At 40.5% G+C, this 17,666-nt stretch overlaps 1 protein-coding gene across 1 annotated transcript in view; it reads right to left on the reverse strand.

Annotated features, from left to right (window-relative positions):
• Window positions 1-662: 662 nt before the first annotated feature.
• ncam1a (neural cell adhesion molecule 1a) overlaps window positions 663-17,666 on the reverse strand; it is a 267,214-nt gene continuing 250,210 nt past the window's right edge. The window contains exons 18-20 of the mRNA XM_085364059.1: window positions 13,104-13,311; window positions 9,957-10,073; window positions 663-793 (exon numbers count right to left, since the gene is read on the reverse strand). Of these exons, the coding sequence (XP_085220185.1) occupies window positions 673-793; window positions 9,957-10,073; window positions 13,104-13,311 (446 nt within the window). The 3' untranslated portion in view covers window positions 663-672. The remainder of the gene's footprint in view (window positions 794-9,956; window positions 10,074-13,103; window positions 13,312-17,666) is intronic.

Raw genomic sequence — 17,666 nt, forward strand, 5'->3', positions numbered from 1 at the left:
AGCAACACATACAGAAATACAGTAAACTTGCAAAATCAGGCATGCTAATGTTCTAATCTCTAGCACTGGAAATAACACATAAAAAAAGCTAAATAGGCAGTTTATCTGCATATTATTCAAACACAAAAAATATCGACAGAAGAAAAAAAAGACCCATTTTTTCATAATGCATTACCATGATGATGACCATACTGCATAAAGAATAGTAGCATCGGTAATGTACATGACTTACATGTGTGTACATCATGAAGGCAGTAATCAGTGAAGTAAAGCTACAGTCCAACCATGTTTATCTACAGGAAAATGTCGATTCTTCTCCGCTGATCAATTTAATATTAAGTCAAAGAAAGAAGGTGAATTACAAGAGATCAATTTTTTTCTGTGACAAATAAACAGGTAAACTTATGTAAAGGAACTAAGGCAAGTGCATGAGGTCTTTACATATTCCTGGTCAGAAGACACTGCAGAAAGAGAAAGAGACCAATGGTTTTCTTTTTTCTAATTTTTTTTTCAGTTGCTTCTTGTTGGTTTTTCTAATGCAACGGGGTGGTGTGTGAAATTGCTTTGAGGTTTCAGTGACTGTGACCAACCCCTTTTAACCTTAAAACCCAACAACCCGAACCCTCCCAACCCTACGTGCCCTCTTCTTCTTGCTGCTCACGGCTAAGAAGATTACGCTTTACTTTCGTTGCCATTCATCTGAGGAGCCTCGTTGGGAACTGTCTTCACTTCGGCTGTGGCATTCTTCACCTCCGCCTCGCCTTTAGTGCTATCATCCTTCACAGTCTTACCACTACAGGCACAAATGTAAGAATGAGAGAGACACAGAAAGACAAAAAGAGAGGAGATTCTGTTAGCAGCAAATCACTAAGTCTCTCTTTCACAGCTAAACGGTCTGTTCTGAGCTGCCTTTTGTATCATTTTTCAAAGAAAGAAGGGAGGGGGAAATTGGGGGAAAACATGCAAGATGCTTTGAGGGAATTTGTTTTCCCTCCTGGAACTGAATGCATTTCACACATAATGGGATCAAGCTCACTATCCTAGCCAGACATCATATAAAAGTACATGGATGTCACAGCTACTTTCAAGGAACAATGAATGCTGATGTGGAATGAGACAGGGCTGGTACAGTAGCCACAATGGATGAGGGAATGAAAGACTGAGGCATAACCTCCAACACAAACTACAATTCACAAGAGGATTACATGCCATCTGGACTGAGCTGAGATACAATGGAAAGAGACTTTTGGGCCATACATCATTTAAGTTGAAAACTTTCTGGTGTTCTGGCTCGGATTTTTCTTTTTTAAGGGCATTGCTTTTATGTCTTCTGTACCGTGCTCCTACTGTGCCTTAGAAAAATAAGGCAGGGACAGTGCAATATATAAGATCTGTAAATATATCTAAACCTGACCGCCTTCTTAGATGTCATCTTATAAATTTTTGGTGTCAACTCCTTTAAATATGGTGTAATTATTCATATAAACTGTAAAGCTCCACTAGCATCCCCCAGTGGCTGAACTGCTTATTACATTACACAATTAAGTTTTTGCTGAGCAGTCACTCAGAATGTACAAAAAGGTAAACATAGCCTGTATCCTCTTGGGCTAATAAATGCTGTCAGCAGGATGTGAGATTATGAAGAAAAAAAATGTTTGCAGACTTGACACTTTTCTCCCCCCAGTGTTCCAAGAAGGAGAACTTTTTTAATGTAATAATATAAATGCACATTACAGGAATTTACATTTTATTTGTGTCCTGGGGGGATGACCAAAAGCTTCAGGGAAATGTTCAGTTTAAATTCATGTTACTGTTAGTTTTCAAGAGTTATGGGGATGGGAAACTGTGAATGGTGCAGATGAGGCTGTTGGATGCTTTGAGTTCTTTTGGCTCAGGTTCAACAGTCTTAAACTGCACAGGGAATCTTTCTTTTAGCTATTTTTGCAATTCAATTTTTTAACTGAATTGCAACAGTTTATAAAATTTTTTCGGTCTGTTAGAAAAAAGTCAGCTGGACGTTGCTTTAAACCCTCTCTGGAGCTCTCTTCACTGAGTCAGTGTCCGATTGAAGTTCGGTCCTGTTTTCTGTCTCTCTTTATCCCTGGGCATCTTTTTATGATTCATTCAGTTGTTCCATTTTTGTTACCAATGAAAATATACCGACAACTCCTGGAGAACAAAAAGCATCTTTTCTTGTTTGTGTTTGTGGAATCAAGACTTATTTTTCCCCAAAGAGATTTATTATGTTGTAGAAGCCAGAACTGCATTGTGAAATCAATTTATAAAGTATTTTCCCCTTCCCGAGTTTTCATTTTCTTGCACAGTTCTCGCACTTACATGCTCATCAAAAACCTAAAACCAAAACATAATATTAGACAAAGACAACCCGAGTAAGTCCAGGATATAGTATTTTAATGATGCTTTCATGTATTACCTTGTTTTATGTGAAAAATGTAATTTTGGCCCTTTGTTAAATCCTGAATTAACTTTGATTAAATACATTTTTTGGAAAGCTGAGTTCAATTTCACTAGCTACACCCAGGAAAGATTACTGCCAGACCTGTTGGATCCAGCGTGTCTGTGTGACTGTGGCTTAAAAAATAAGGTCAGCTAAAAAATAATAATCTCAAAAGGCAACACCTCATGCCACAATCTAAAGAAAAACAGCTGAGAAACAAAGTCATTGACATCTATCGGTTTGGAAAGGGTTAAAAAGCAATTTCTAAGGTTTTGGGACTCCAGAGAACCACAGTGAGAGCCATTGTCCACAATGGAGACAACATAACAGAATCCCAGGACTGGCTGGACAACCAAAATAGGGTCACAAAAGAACCCAGAATAACATCTTGAAGAGTTAAGTTCAGTCTTCACGATTAAACAAATAAAAAAATAAACTGGTGTTACGAACTTGCATGTCCATGTGTTTGTTTGTGCAGGTGTTGTGTCTTTTTATGTTAATTTAGCTGTGCCAGGGCCCTGCTCCGATCGGTGCGTGAATACACTGCCTCGACGTGACTGGTTCCAGCTGGAGGACCCGCCCATTAAAAGGAGGCTGGAGTACTACAGCGGAAGAGGTCCTCGCGTTTCTCCTCATGACCCAGCAGTATTCCTGTGGCAGCCGCTGGCTGCAGTGCGCTTAGAAGTTGTGGAAGTGGAGTGGGTAGGGGTGAGCTGCTGTTTCTTTTGATCACCCGTTTTCTCCTGTTTTGAGTTAGTTAAGGAGGTCAGACTCTGTCTTTATTTTTGACTTTGTTTTGGTAAGGTCAGGGGTGCGGGATTTGTGTAGATTTGTTTTGTTTATTGTTTTGGCCTTGGCTCACCCTGAAGTGTTGACACTCCCGTTTTGGTTCCTTTATTTCACATTGTAAATAAACCACATTGTAACTAACGGATTTGTTTCTTGTGGCTGCTTGGGTCTTGGGGGGGGAAGCGAGTGCCTCACTCATGTTATTGCCTGGCCCTAGACGGGTCGTAACACTGGGCAAAAATGGCATCCATGGGAAAGTTCCAAGGTGAAAACCACTGCTGACCAAAAAGAACAAAAGAAGGAAAAACCCGCCAAACATCTTGATGATCCCTAAGGAATCAAAAGAACATCAGAGCAACAATCAAACATGGTGGTGGTAGTGTGACGATCTGGAGCTGCTTTGTTGCTTCAGGACCTGGACCACTTGCTGTAATTGATGCAACCATGAATTCTGCTCCCTACCATTAAATCCTGAAGGAGAATGTCTGGCCATCAAATGAGTTCGGGTTATTCAGCAGGACAATGATCCTAGACACACCAGCAAGCCTATAAAAAAACTGCACTTTGTGTTTACTTGGGTTATCTTTGTCCATCCATTCACTAGCGCTTATCCTTTTCAGGGTACGCGCGGAGGGCGCTGGAGCCTATCCCAGCTGTCATAGTGCGAGAGGTAGGGTACACCCTGAATGGGTCGCCAGTCTGTCGCAGGGCTAATACATAGACAGAGACAACCAGTCGCACTCACATTCACCCCCCCCCCCCCCCCCCCCCCACACACACCTATGGGCAATTTAGTGTTTCCAAGTAGGGATGGGTACCGGTGTCCATAAACATGACATAAACGGTAGTAACCAGACCGAAAAGCAGCGCACATTTCGGTGCTTTATTTCGGTGCTTTTTTTTCCTGAGCTGTGATACACTTCTAGCCAATCATTTTACGTTTCCGAGGATAGTAGGCGGGGCCAGGTACGTACGTTCTGTTAGAGCAGAGCTACAGATTAAAAATGTCCAAGGCGAAGCGGTCAAAAGTCTGGCTGTACTTCACAGCAAAATATGCAAACTCAGCAGCAACAAGTGCTTTAAGCTGATACTGTGATACTGTCAAAGGAGGTAACACCTCAAATCCGATGAAACACCTGGCGACGCATAGCGTTTTTTTTAAAAGCCCAGAAATGCGCCGTATTTGATAGCTTGCTGCGAGACCTCACACCGAGCACATCTACTGCGGGTGGGTTGCCTGTTATGCAACATCCCCCAAAAACACGAAGAGGAGAGTCCTGGCCCCTAGCCCTGCCAGTGTAGCAGAAATGATGACGGATGATGGTGGCAGCAGCAGCCGTTCTTCTCTGCGTGAGTAGCTTAATGTTGTTCGTGTAATTTACGTTGAGTAGGCTAACCACGTTATTACATTAATGCATGTAAGGTGAACTAGCAAACATCATCATAGCTACATGCCGCTGTCTTCTTGTTTGATGGCAGATACTCCCTTCACCCTGGCTAAAAAGGCTAAAATGACCAAAGAAAAAGTGGAAAACAGTTAAACATGAGAGGTTTAGGACAAAGTTTGTGTTTTTTCCATTGTTTAAGCACTGCTTCCAGCCAAGAGTGATACCATATATGCCCCATAGCTGCAGAAAAGGCTAACATTGTTATATTTTTACAAAAAACAGCTGAACATGAGAGGTTTTTGGACCAATTTTGTGTTCTCCATTCTTTAAGCACCGGTTCGAGCACCGTTTGAGCACCGGCACCGTTTCAAAAGTACCGATTTGGCACCGGTATCGGATAAAACCTAAACGATACCCATCCCTATTTCCAAGTAACCTAACCCCACTGACTGCATGTCTTTGGACTGCGGGAGGAAGCTGGAGAACCCACGCAAACACGGGGAGAACATGCAAACTCTGGCTTATCTTTGTCAAATATCGAAATGTATTTGATTTTAAATATGTGACAAATATGCAAAAAAAGAAGAAATCAGGAAGGGGGAAATACTTTTTCACTGCACTATACAGGTTTGCGTTGTGCAATTAACTATATAAAAGGTTTAAACAACGATGTATTTTCTGCCATCTATTTCCACATTTTCACTATACTAATATTCCACACAGAGCTGCAGTCCATTGTTTGACATTAGCACTGTACTGTTGCTCATTTAAAATTCTGCCTATCCTATTAGAATGACCAATTAACCTAACAAGTGTGTCTTTAGACTCTGGGAGGAAGCCGGAGTATCCAGAGAGAACCCACGTGGGGACGGGGACAACAGGCTTGACATGCCAGCTGCGGTAATTGAACCCAGGACCTTCCTGGTAACAGGCGACAATGCTAACCACTTAAACCCTCTCTTCTATAATCAACTTGCTTCAACTTTTGACCTTTACGCAGTAGAATTCACATCTGTGAGTCATTTATGCAGTTACTCCAGTTTCAAGTTACTCTCAACTTCACTGAGAACCAAATTACTGATCATTGTGAGTCTAACTGTATTTCAAGCACGTGCAAGCTTCTAAAGAGCTATGCAGGGTATTAGTCACTTTTTAAAATCATTCTTACATCATCAGAAACTATTCACAAGTGCACAATTGTATTGGCTGTTGAGTCAAGGTCACATTAGACACATCATTAGATCAATGTTAAAGATACATTTAAAATCTAGGAATAATAATGAGTGTAAAACATCTATTAATAATGAATTCTTAAAGGTACATATTCTATAGTCTGCTCTTATTTCGTCTCTTCTGTTAAAATAAGTCCAGAGGAGGGCTCTACCGCTCAGATATCCAATAAACCCACAAGAAGTCTGACAAGACATTTTAGTGTTGGGATGCTGAAGAAGGATCACCACATAGATCAGTGGGAGAGCTGTGCTTCAGTCCTGTCAGAGTTATGAAGAAAAATCCCCCTGATGACAAGTTTGGTTTTATCAAGGTGATGTTGAGCTGACAAGAGCCCTGCTTCCAACTGCCTCTCAACTCCCCATACTTCATCACTGACATCTTCCTCTGGCCATCCAAGTGAGTAAAGTATGAGATGAAGAAGGCAGAGAAAGAGGAGTGGCTGTCAGCAAGCCTCTGTAATTTATCTTCTGCAGCTTCCTCGCCATACTCAGACTGTCAGAAAAATCAGGAGAATCTGCAAACTCGTAGGGCCAAAACTCCAAATAATAACCTGTCATACCGCCACTGAAACGACAGCTTCTACAAGAATTGAGACAGAAAACAGAAGTGTCTGGGAGAAATTTGAGGGACTGACAGTTTTCTTTTGGCCTTCACCATCTATTATCTTATCACAATGAAGAGGACAGAGCACAGTAAAGCTGCTGCTTGGTGAATTTTTTAATTTACTTCAGCGATTTCAACTGAAAATTCTTCTGCCGAGTTCACTACACGAAGATTTCTTATGGCGCAGCAGGACTTGAACCCCAGCTATGGCAAACTAAGCACCATTAAGTGTATCACTTACAGTCTATTAATTGCACCTAGCTTAGGTTGTAGTCTCTGGCATTCACCTACTGCTGCTTGTTTTAAGAGGTCAATTAAAAACTACTTACAAAGACTGACATGTGATATATGATTTTAACACCGTAGGGATGAATTTAAAGCTTTTGATCATATTTTTCTGTTGCTTATGATAAAACAAGCACTCAGGGCTAGATTTAGAGTCCCGATATTTGCACAAAACTAAGGAAACAATTAAATCCTGTTTTAAACTGAGTCTAGCACTCGTAAGTTGGTACTTGTAAGTCTTTTTCACTCAAACTTGCATTTTGCTGTTTCACAAATGGCTTTAGAGCAAAGAAAACCTTTTAATTTAAAAATATAAACTTTTTAAAGCAATTTTAAATACTGTGATTTTACAGATTTTGCAATATGTTTACATCATCAGCTAATTTAATTTAAGTTGTAATCTTCTGTACATCAAAAAGAATTAGATGTAAGTTCCAGCCTTGATCTTGTTTGATTCCATTTCACCCATGTTGAGTGCACTGCTTCTCAGCTTTTACGAAGAAGCCAAAAACCAGAACACTAAGGAGTGGGAAACTCATGTGCATGCAGCTTAAAGCAGGAAAGACGTGTGCCTACAATGTTCAAGTAAATTTAACCATCTAACCCATTTACCATCGTCCAGCTATGAATGTTTCAAATACCTGCAGTCGGCACCAATAAAAATAAAAGCCCGGTTTAATGAACTGATTAAAATGACTGAATATATTTTTTGTATATTAGGACAGTGGGTGTTGCTAGATGCCCCAGAAGGTGAACAAAATGCATCATTCTCCTACAATCTGCCCATGATGATGAGGAATATGAGATGGCTTAGATGTATGGTAGGAGAAAATCTGTCTCTACTACGTGAATAAACAAACAGGTGGAGGAAGGTGGTGGATCTTGATTGATGACAGGCATGCTGGTAGCATGCTACACTGGTAGCATCCCAGTAGATCATTATCCTTGCTACCATTAAAGGAAAATTCCACTCTTGCATACTCCTAAAATTCATAATATTCTTGAATAATGTGCAATATAGTGTTAAAAACAATGGGTACATGTTTTAAAAAAGACTTAGGTTTACTACTCATGCAATGTTTGAAAATGTTTACAGCCAAAGCAGTTTTCTTTCTTTAAATTGGATAATTATTTTAACAGTTTTTGTCTTGAAATCTAGGTGTGCTGCAACTGTTGCTGCTGGAAATGTTTTTAACCTCAGCTGATACCAGACAACAGCCCAGAATATTTTTAGGGAATAAAAAGACCCATCAAAACCTCCAGTAGGGGAGAACTACTTAAAAGCACTGAGTCATTTAGATTTACCTTTTTTTTAAAAAAATAAATAAATGTGGGATCTTTCACAATATAATAAAGAAAAAAAAAGAAGTTTTTAATCTCAGAAACATGATGGTTTGAGGCTTTGAGAATAATGTTTTTAAGATAAACACAAGTACAGTCATTTCCACTATGACTGCTATTTGGCTCCGTGCTTTGGCCTCTAACAGTTTATATTTATGACTGTGAATTGTCATTAAATAAATAGCAATGGAAAGACTTTAGGAAAATATCGAGACCAGGAAATAAATTTAAACTAATTAACAAGTTTTAAGGAATCAAATCTTGATCTAAAGCTGCCTGCTATTTTCTGCCACATGCCTGATGAGTGCAAAACTGCTTGGGGAAGTCTGATAATACATAAGTGGAATTTTTCCTTTGAAATGGAAGACTTATGAGCTAAAGGGATGCTATCAGGCTCAAAGAGATACTTGGAAAAATACAGATATGGAGGTGCTCATACTCATTTTGGGCTGGTGTGGTCGAGTCTGTGCACGGGGCATTAGGAACATCGTTGGTCGGGCCGTCTACTTGTGAGTCCTTATTCTGGGTGCTGTCAGGGGCTTTGACTGAGTCCCGCGGACTCTGTGGCCCATCAGCATTAGCAGAGGGTGGGCTGACTAGCTCTGATACAAGGGGTGTTGGGTCGGAAGATGCGGCAACTTTAGGGGTGTCGCTCAGGTCAACCAGAGGTCCAACATCAGGTTGGGGGTTAGATTTATGCGAATTGGCTGTAGGGCTGTTTTTAGGGTGAGACTTGGCATGGGCCACTTGGGTTGGGCTGGAGGTGTTGGTTGTTAGTGTGGTTCTCTCACTAGCAGGACTGCTTTGTGCCGTGCTAAAGCTCTCAGTAACTGAGTTAGCAGCTGTGGAGGACAGCAGATTTACCACCATCGGCGTGGTGTCTGCAGCAGCAGGCCTGTTTTGTGGGGAGAAGTGGGAAAAACAAGGTAGGAGAGGGAAAGATAGGGAGTTGGCACAGGGGAGGAAGCAGAGGGCAGAAAAGTGAGGGAATCAAGGACAACAAGGAAAATAAAAGAGGTAAAAGGAGAGTGCACGTCGGGGGATAAACAAAGCAGATTAGGTTTCTATTGTGCTGCAGTAAAATAAAAAAGAGACTACACAATCAAAATGTTAGCAACAAAATATTTGTAAGGGGAAAACATAAAACAATCCAACAATAAACTATAAAGGGAATGGAGGGAGTTTCAGGATTAAGATGCTCGGATGTCTTTCACAAGCAGTTTTCCCAGCAGAAGGCGGTGTTTGTTCATGCTTTGAATGTGTCTGAATGATTTATGCACCTTGGCAAACTCACTCAGAAGGAGATTCGACAGTGCTCGGCTTTGAAATGAGACGACTGAAGTTTCAACGACAATGTACTGTGATAATTGTTAAGTTGGTTGTTGCGCTTGTTGCTTCTTGTTGCAAAAATAACATTTGAATGGTTTGAAATTGTGCCAAAAAAAGGAAGTCAAGCAAATGTATTACTTTCAATATAAAATGGCAAAATCTGGAAAGTCTTAGTTAAGAGATGACCCAAAAATGCAGCGCCCTACAGCCTGCATCATGGTTCTGTGGCCGTGCATATAGACCAGCACTTGCAGAATCATTTCTATTGAGTGTTCACCGTAGGCAGTTAAGTGTGATGCGTCATACATGGTCATACATACTGTATAGACAGCGGGACATTTTAGCCTTGCATAAAAATGCTTACAGTGTAAATTACCAGCACTGCTCTGTGGTATGTATAACAGTCCTTACAAGAGAACTGGGTCAATATTTGAATGAAAGCTGGGCCGGACCAACATTATATTTGTAAAATGTTTCTGCTCAGAGCAAACCAATGATTTGCTTAATCTCTCTGTACTCTTGACACTCACTCAGGTTCTGTCAATGGCGTGGTCTCGTTGGGCTCAGTGGCACCTCCTCCTTCTTGGTTTGGAGTGTTTTCTTCCTCTGTTCTCACTTCAACAATAGGCTCCTTACACTCATCTTTGCTGTTATCCAAAGGAAATATTGTTACCAGGGTAATGAATTAAGTGCACTTAACTAGGTGTGTTATTTTTCAATCCTACAAAGAGAAAAATCTGGCAGTAACAATGTCAAATGAACAGGTTAATTTTAGTCAACTAAAACATACAAAAACCCGTCAAACGCACTCACCCTATCATCCTCTTTGATCATCTTCCACCTGCACTGACCTGTAAGCTCTGATTGGTGGTTTTCCCTGAGGCCTTGTGTTATCATCACACTGCTCTCTGATTGTGCTGAGCTGTGTGCATTGCTGGGACTGACCTGTTTAAACGCAGGGTGCTAAATAACGCTATAACTCTCACGATGCACTTTCACTAAATTTGTTTTGTGCGAGCTGTCAGAGCTGAAATATTTATTTGTTGCATTCGGAGCTGGCGAGATGACGGACAGTTCGACGCATAGAACAAAATGTTTGCTCAAACACAGGCGAACATGCAGTAACTGCATTTCAGCGCCATTAAATATTTACAGTTGGTGCTGAATAATTGAGGGAATTTCCCTAAGGATAAAATATAAAGATTTGCCTGCTTTCACTTTAGCTCAGCACCTTGGGAATTTGCTCTTTTGTCTCAAACTCGTGGGCAAAGACTTAAAAACATGTTTTTAGTGTGTACTTACATACATCTACCCAGGAATCAATGGAGTCTAATAAGCCCTCATACAGGGAGTGCAGAATTATTAGGCAAATGAGTATTTTGTCCACATCATCCTCTTCATGCATGTTGTCTTACTCCAAGCTGTATAGGCTCGAAAGCCTACTACCAATTAAGCATATTAGGTGATGTGCATCTCTGTAATGAGAAGGGGTGTGGTCTAATGACATCAACACCCTATATCAGGTGTGCATAATTATTAGGCAATGTCCTTTCCTTTGGCAAAATGGGTCAAAAGAAGGACTTGACAGGCTCAGAAAAGTCAAAAATAGTGAGATATCTTGCAGAGGGATGCAGCAGTCTCAAAATTGCAAAGCTTCTGAAGCGTGATCATCGAACAATCAAGCGTTTCATTCAAAATAGTCAACAGGGTCGCAAGAAGCGTGTGGAAAAACCAAGGCACAAAATAACTGCCCATGAACGTCAAGCGTGCAGCTGCCAAGATGCCACTTGCCACCAGCCATATTTCAGAGCTGCAACATCACTGGAGCGCCCAAAAGCACAAGGTGTGCAATACTCAGAGACATGGCCAAGGTAAGAAAGGCTGAAAGACGACCACCACTGAACAAGACACACAAGCTGAAATGTCAAGACTGGGCCAAGAAATATCTCAAGACTGGTTTTTCTAAGGTTTTATGGACTGATGAAATGAGAGTGAGTCTTGATGGGCCAGATGGATGGGCCCGTGGCTGGATTGGTAAAGGGCAGAGAGCTCCAGTCCGACTCAGACGCCAGCAAGGTGGAGGTGGAGTACTGGTTTGGGCTGGTATCATCAAAGATGAGCTTGTGGGGCCTTTTCGGGTTGAGGATGGAGTCAAGCTCAACTCCCAGTCCTACTGCCAGTTTCTGGAAGACACCTTCTTCAAGCAGTGGTACAGGAAGAAGTCTGCATCCTTCAAGAAAAACATGATTTTCATGCAGGACAATGCTCCATCACACGCGTCCAAGTATCCACAGCGTGGGTGGCAAGAAAGGGTATAAAAGAAGAAAAACTAATGACATGGCCACCTTGTTCACCTGATCTGAACCCCATTGAGAACCTGTGGTCCATCATCAAATGTGAGATTTACAAGGAGGGAAAACAGTACACCTCTCTGAACAGTGTCTGGGAGGCTGTGGTTGCTGCTGCACGCAATGTTGATGGTGAACAGATCAAAACACTGACAGAATCCATGGATGGCAGGCTTTTGAGTGTCCTTGCAAAGAAAGGTGGCTATATTGGTCGCTGATTTGTTTTTGTTTTGTTTTTGAATGTCAGAAATGTATATTTGTGAATGTGGAGATGTTATATTGGTTTCACTTCCAGAAACATTCAGCTTTGATATTAATGAGTTTTTTGGGTTCATTGAGAACATGGTTGTTGTTCAATAATAAAATTATTCCTCAAAAATACAACTTGCCTAATAATTCTGCACTCCCTGTACTAACAGCCCTTTTAATAACCTGGTCGCAAAATAAAACTATTATTTCAGATTTGTATAAGTTAAAAAAAGAAATTTGGCTGACTTAAACAAGTAGTTTCAGTCTGCTTAGTTAGATTAAACCAATGTCTTTTCATCGTAGTACATCAGATACTGTTGTTCTGTCAGATACTGCTGGCCTCACAGAAATACACATTAGTGGTGCTTTAGGATGGGTGTTCAGTGCACTGGTTAACAATCCAGCTGTTAAAGAGTGATAAAATCTACAAGTTTCTCAGCTCTGAGACATGTCCTGCTTTGTTTTGCCTTGTTATCACTCCATTACTGGTTTCTTTTGTAACTGACATTTTATTGTGCTTTCACCCGCTGATTCCATTTCAGTTTAATACTTGCTGGGTAAGGTTTAGGACCCAAAACTACTAAAACATAGAGTTATTCTGCTCCTTAATAAAATGAATCCTTCACCCTGAAAAAACAATAGTCGAGGTTTTTTTTTTTTAACAGGCATCCACGTGTGATTGGAACAGAGACTTTTCTTATCTTTGCTGTAACCAGGTGGACTTGGCACTGAAGCCAGTGGTTACCTTGTGAAGAGAAAATGCCAGCAATGCCGACCAAAGTAAAGTGAGCTGAATAAGCACATCTTTACTGGCTTTATTCTAAAGTTATATAAATAATAAGCATTGATTTGTATTTATGGTTCAAAAGATAACTTTAAGCCCTTTAAGTATTTATTCTGTTTTTTAGCTCTGCCTTCTTCTCAGTCAGCTCCTGAGAAATATGTTGATATTTGCTGCAAGTCCAACAGCTACACTCTAACTTAGGTTCTCTGATGATGGGTATTTTTGAAAATGTGCTAATTCTCTGTAGGCACACCACAAATAATCTGTGTTCCAGTCAAAAGATGACGCTTGCTTACGTGAATGCCGCCTTGCCCTCCTCGATGTCCTTGCTCTTTGCGCCTGGGCCAGCTTTCCCACAGAAGTTAACAGCAATGCACATGAGGAGCCCGCACTTGTTGAGGAAATAGCAGGTGACATCCACGCCCACCAGCAGCAGGAAAAAGACAACAATAAGGATGCCTACGATGGCCCCGGTGCCCATGCCTGAGCCACCACCCATGGCGTCTGAAGGGACAAAGACAGGTAGAGGGGATATACAAGCAAAACAGGCAGAAGAGGAGAAGAGGGTTCAAATATAGAGAAGAGGGGATGGGAAGGAAGTTAGAAAGAGAGAGGGAGAGAGAGATGATGAGGAATGCAATCAGGCTTTTAATACAGTGCTTCAGGTTTCAGTCAAAACCTCAGATGTGTGTCGCTCTTTTCAGAGGAAAGCTGAAATGGTGCAAGAGGGACCAACATAATTTCTAACAACTTTATATCTGTTCTTGACATCCCCGGTGGCCGAAACACTATGTTCAATTTCATACAGAATCACAGAAATTGCAAAGACAAAAACAAATCAAAACAAATGCAAACAAACAAAACTATCGGTAGCCTTTCGAGGGCTTCTAGGCATATTCTTGTTCTTGTCACTAGGCGTTTCATAATAGGCTTGTAACACATTTATAGACATTTGTGGACTGACTATTAATATTTGTGCCTGAGGTGTCAATATGGCACCATTAAATATAAATATAAATGCAATACACTACATTGCATACATATTTTACAATAAGAAAAAATGCCTCGAAAACTGCATGAGGAGCAAATAAATTGCAATGACAGTCTACTAGGATATATTACAACACAGGAAAACAATGTTGTAGCAGAATATTCTATGTGTACTCATAGTTTTAGCAATTCACATTTTTTTTAAACACCCGCCCAATCATTTTACCAGTTTCAATCAAACTTTCTTTGGAAATGTGAAGGTTATGAAGGGTTACCTGAGCAGCATGTGTGAGCAGCCAACACATTTCTAATTCAGCTCTGAAGGCAGAGTACAAATACAAGTCATTTTCTCCTACAGATTATTTGAATAAACAAACGCACATGCAGATTATAGAGAGAATAGTATAAAGATGGATTTTGGAGGTCAAGGCCAGCTTAGACAGCTACATTTACTACCTTTTTTATCATTGTGTGCAACCTGCTGCAAAAAGCACGGAGCATGCATTGTCGTAGTGACCTCAGTCTGTGAATTAGCGCATCACACCTTTTATTAATGCTTAATTAATAATTAACAAATTGATTGACATTTTATGTAAATTGCAATTGTTTCAGAGATTCAACTTAGAGCCACAGAATTCATGCCAGTGCAACTTCACTGCACACTATGACTTACTGGATTTCAACGTTCTTCTGGAAGAAACAATAGATCTGATTGATAACAGCAACAGAATAATGGAGAAACTGTATAATTGTTAAGAAAAGAATAAACTGTAATGCTTTGGATAAATAAAAGAATAAAGAATAAAAGGGATTCACTACTCCACTGAAAAAATGTGGATAAGTTAAACTAACAGAAAAAAACAGAAAAGACAAAATAATAATTAAAAAAAAAAACACATATTTCCTTGACTGAGGTAATCACAGTAAGCAGGATTCGTGGTAACCAGGTATAACAAGATTTCTTGTAATAGTCAGTGGACACTTAAAGACATAAAGACAGGCCTCCCTCAACTCGCATTTGGCTTCTTACTGAGACTGTGAGAAACAAAAAGCAATCTCTGCTTGTTCATCCAATGAACTTAATGTTGTTCAACGGAAACACAACATTCAGGTGTATCCGAACTCAGACCTATTTCTACTTTATCATCAGAAAGGTGTGGTATTTATCATTTTTGCAGCCCACTTCTAGTCTTATGGGTCAGTCACACATTGGAGTGAGCTGTAAGGGAGCTTGGTGTTGCAAAACACTTGTAGTTGCCTGGTGATTCTGAGACAGGTCACCTGGCAACGTGTCTCCAAACAATCTTGGTCTGGCCTGGAGTGGCTGCAGTCACTCTCAGACAGACAAGGAAAAATTTGCAAATAACCGCAGTCTAATTTATAAATGCAGACAGATTACAAACATGTTGTACTTAATCTGAGTCAGTTTGCTCCAGTGAATGAACCTCGTCTCCCATGTGTCTGTTAGCAGTAGGAGACTCGACTCAGCTGGTTGTATTCTGGTTCTATTCCTAAAGCAAGGCTGCGAGCACCTACACAGCTACATCACTATTTGTTCAGACGTTTCTGAACTTGTGTTTCAAATCTCTATCGTCTTAGCTTGACTTTGAATCTAAGTAGTTCGTTTGAAATTATGTTAAATTAAATTTCTGTTCACGCAGATCATTTTTGCTGACTTGTTAAAAATATAATTACTGTGTTATGACAGCTTGCATGTAATTGCCAACTTGACCCCACTGACAAACCTGATAACAGACTCACTCCATCTTATTGCCATTTTAAAGTTGTCACGATGCACTAAAGCTACTGTGAAGATGACAGCTGACTGTGAGCGGTCGCAGACCCCGTCCTCCGTCCTTGAAGCAACGATTTCAAAGGCAACAAAATCACAAATTCCTTGCACACAGTCTCCAGCCACGGTTTTCCCCAGGGTGACTGTAGCCTTACTGACCACTACAAGTAACATTCACCCATTCACACCGAAGTTTAGTGAAAGCCTCACAACCATACCTGAGGCAAATTTCAAATGAACAACCTCTGGACTGGAGAACCTGGAAAAAAATCTGATAACATCAGAACATCCTGTATTGGCTCCATGTATTAACACAATGTTTCCCAATCAAGGCTTGCATTTAATATGAAGATGATTTAAAATCAAAGCTGAAAAGATGTTTGTTTGTGTTCAGCGTGTAAAGTCAGAATTATAGTTCCAACCCTGTTATGTTTGTTATTATGGTGTCTACCGTGCCAGTAGGCAATCAAATTGGAAGACCTTCAGTTAAATTAAAGCCTCTCTTACATGTATCAATTTGGCTCTGCTTCAGGCAGTAAAGACTGCTGTAATGGCTCGCCAGGGTCTGATAAGGATCAAGGGCTCATCAAAGTGTCTGAGGAGAATGTGAGCGCTGTGCAATTTGAGGACCATCTTTATGTTAACTGTTTATACCCTCAGCCTTGGATATGGGAAAAAGGGAAAGGATCAGCCAGTGACAAATATGTTCTGCAGTCGTGATTCACTGGAACTACGGAACGAACCCCTATTTATAATGGCCTCTGCACAGCCTGCAGCGTATTCTAAAAGCTTAAAGTATAAATAAATGACAGCAGCGTTACCACTGTAAGGAAGCACTGTGAGCTGCGCTTTCAGTTTTCTGCCCATTTTGTGGTTTCACACATTCCCTACTCTTTAGATAAAAGGCCAAATATAGATAATGTACTGCCACATCAGTATACACTAGTTACTCCAGCAAAACAGACTTTGATCTGAAGTAACCACAACGAACGTGACGATTTAGTGTCACTTCCATTAAATCCATGTGCACTGGCGTCTAAAACTGTCATTTTGTATATATATAATAAAAAGCCAATGTCTTTTTCAAATGGAGCAAAGCAGTAACTGCCACACTGAAGTATCATACTTAAATGTGTGTGACAGGTAAAGAGCGAGCAGAACTGTTAACACGCTCTTTACAAAAATTCACTGGATCTTAAACCACATATAAGTCATTTGGGGTAACCAATTTACTCGTATGCAACCCTGCAACGAATAACTGCCATACTAATCTTTGACTGTTAACATACAGCTTTACTTTATGAGATGTCATAGTATGACATCACACTTTCTGCCAGTGATTTAAATTGCCTACAGAGTGATGAACGCTCATAACGAAGATGAAACCTCATTGGGCCAGTTTATGCCACTAATATGTCAAATGTAAGTATTTTATAAAAGCACCGTGTAAATGTGCCATTAAAAGGAGACTGAAACACATAAATTAGACCAAATGAAAGCTCCAATTCTCTTGGCCTTTGAAGTAGAAACAATTGTTGACACACATAACACTCTTTAAATGCTGACGGGAGCACACCCCATGGACAGCTATGCTGCAGACTTTGCAGGAAAAAAACATTTTATGCCTCTTAAAGATGTTATGTTTGTGCTTACTGCACTCTGATGCATTCACAAGTGAAAGCACTGCCCTGGGCCAACTGAGACGTTTAATTCAAATCCACTATCTTCCTCTTTCTGGCTGGCCCGGTATGTAAACCTTCAATTTCTTTGATGGTTGTGATGAAAATAGCAAGAACATGCCAGAGTTCTGCGTACTTATAGGTGACTACAGTGGTGCAGAAAACACTTGTTTTTTTCTCTGCCCATTGCTTCATTTGCATTTTAACAGGCACAATAAATCATGTGCCATGTATTCAGTGCTGAGGGGGGGTTTCTTACCGAGTGCTCTCACTGAGGGAGAAAGCACAAATCTACCTGTCAGGGTGGACTACACAAACATTTCTCTTTACGGGCTTGTCGGGTACAGTACTGAGACAGGTTTCCAGACGACTGCTGATAAACAGACCGCATGTGATAA

The sequence above is a fragment of the Diplotaxodon limnothrissa genome, linkage group LG10, assembly GCF_057381915.1.
Source record: "Diplotaxodon limnothrissa isolate DT_005_m linkage group LG10, D_limnothrissa_male_GT1.1, whole genome shotgun sequence".
NCBI classification, from domain to species: Eukaryota; Metazoa; Chordata; class Actinopteri; order Cichliformes; family Cichlidae; genus Diplotaxodon; species Diplotaxodon limnothrissa.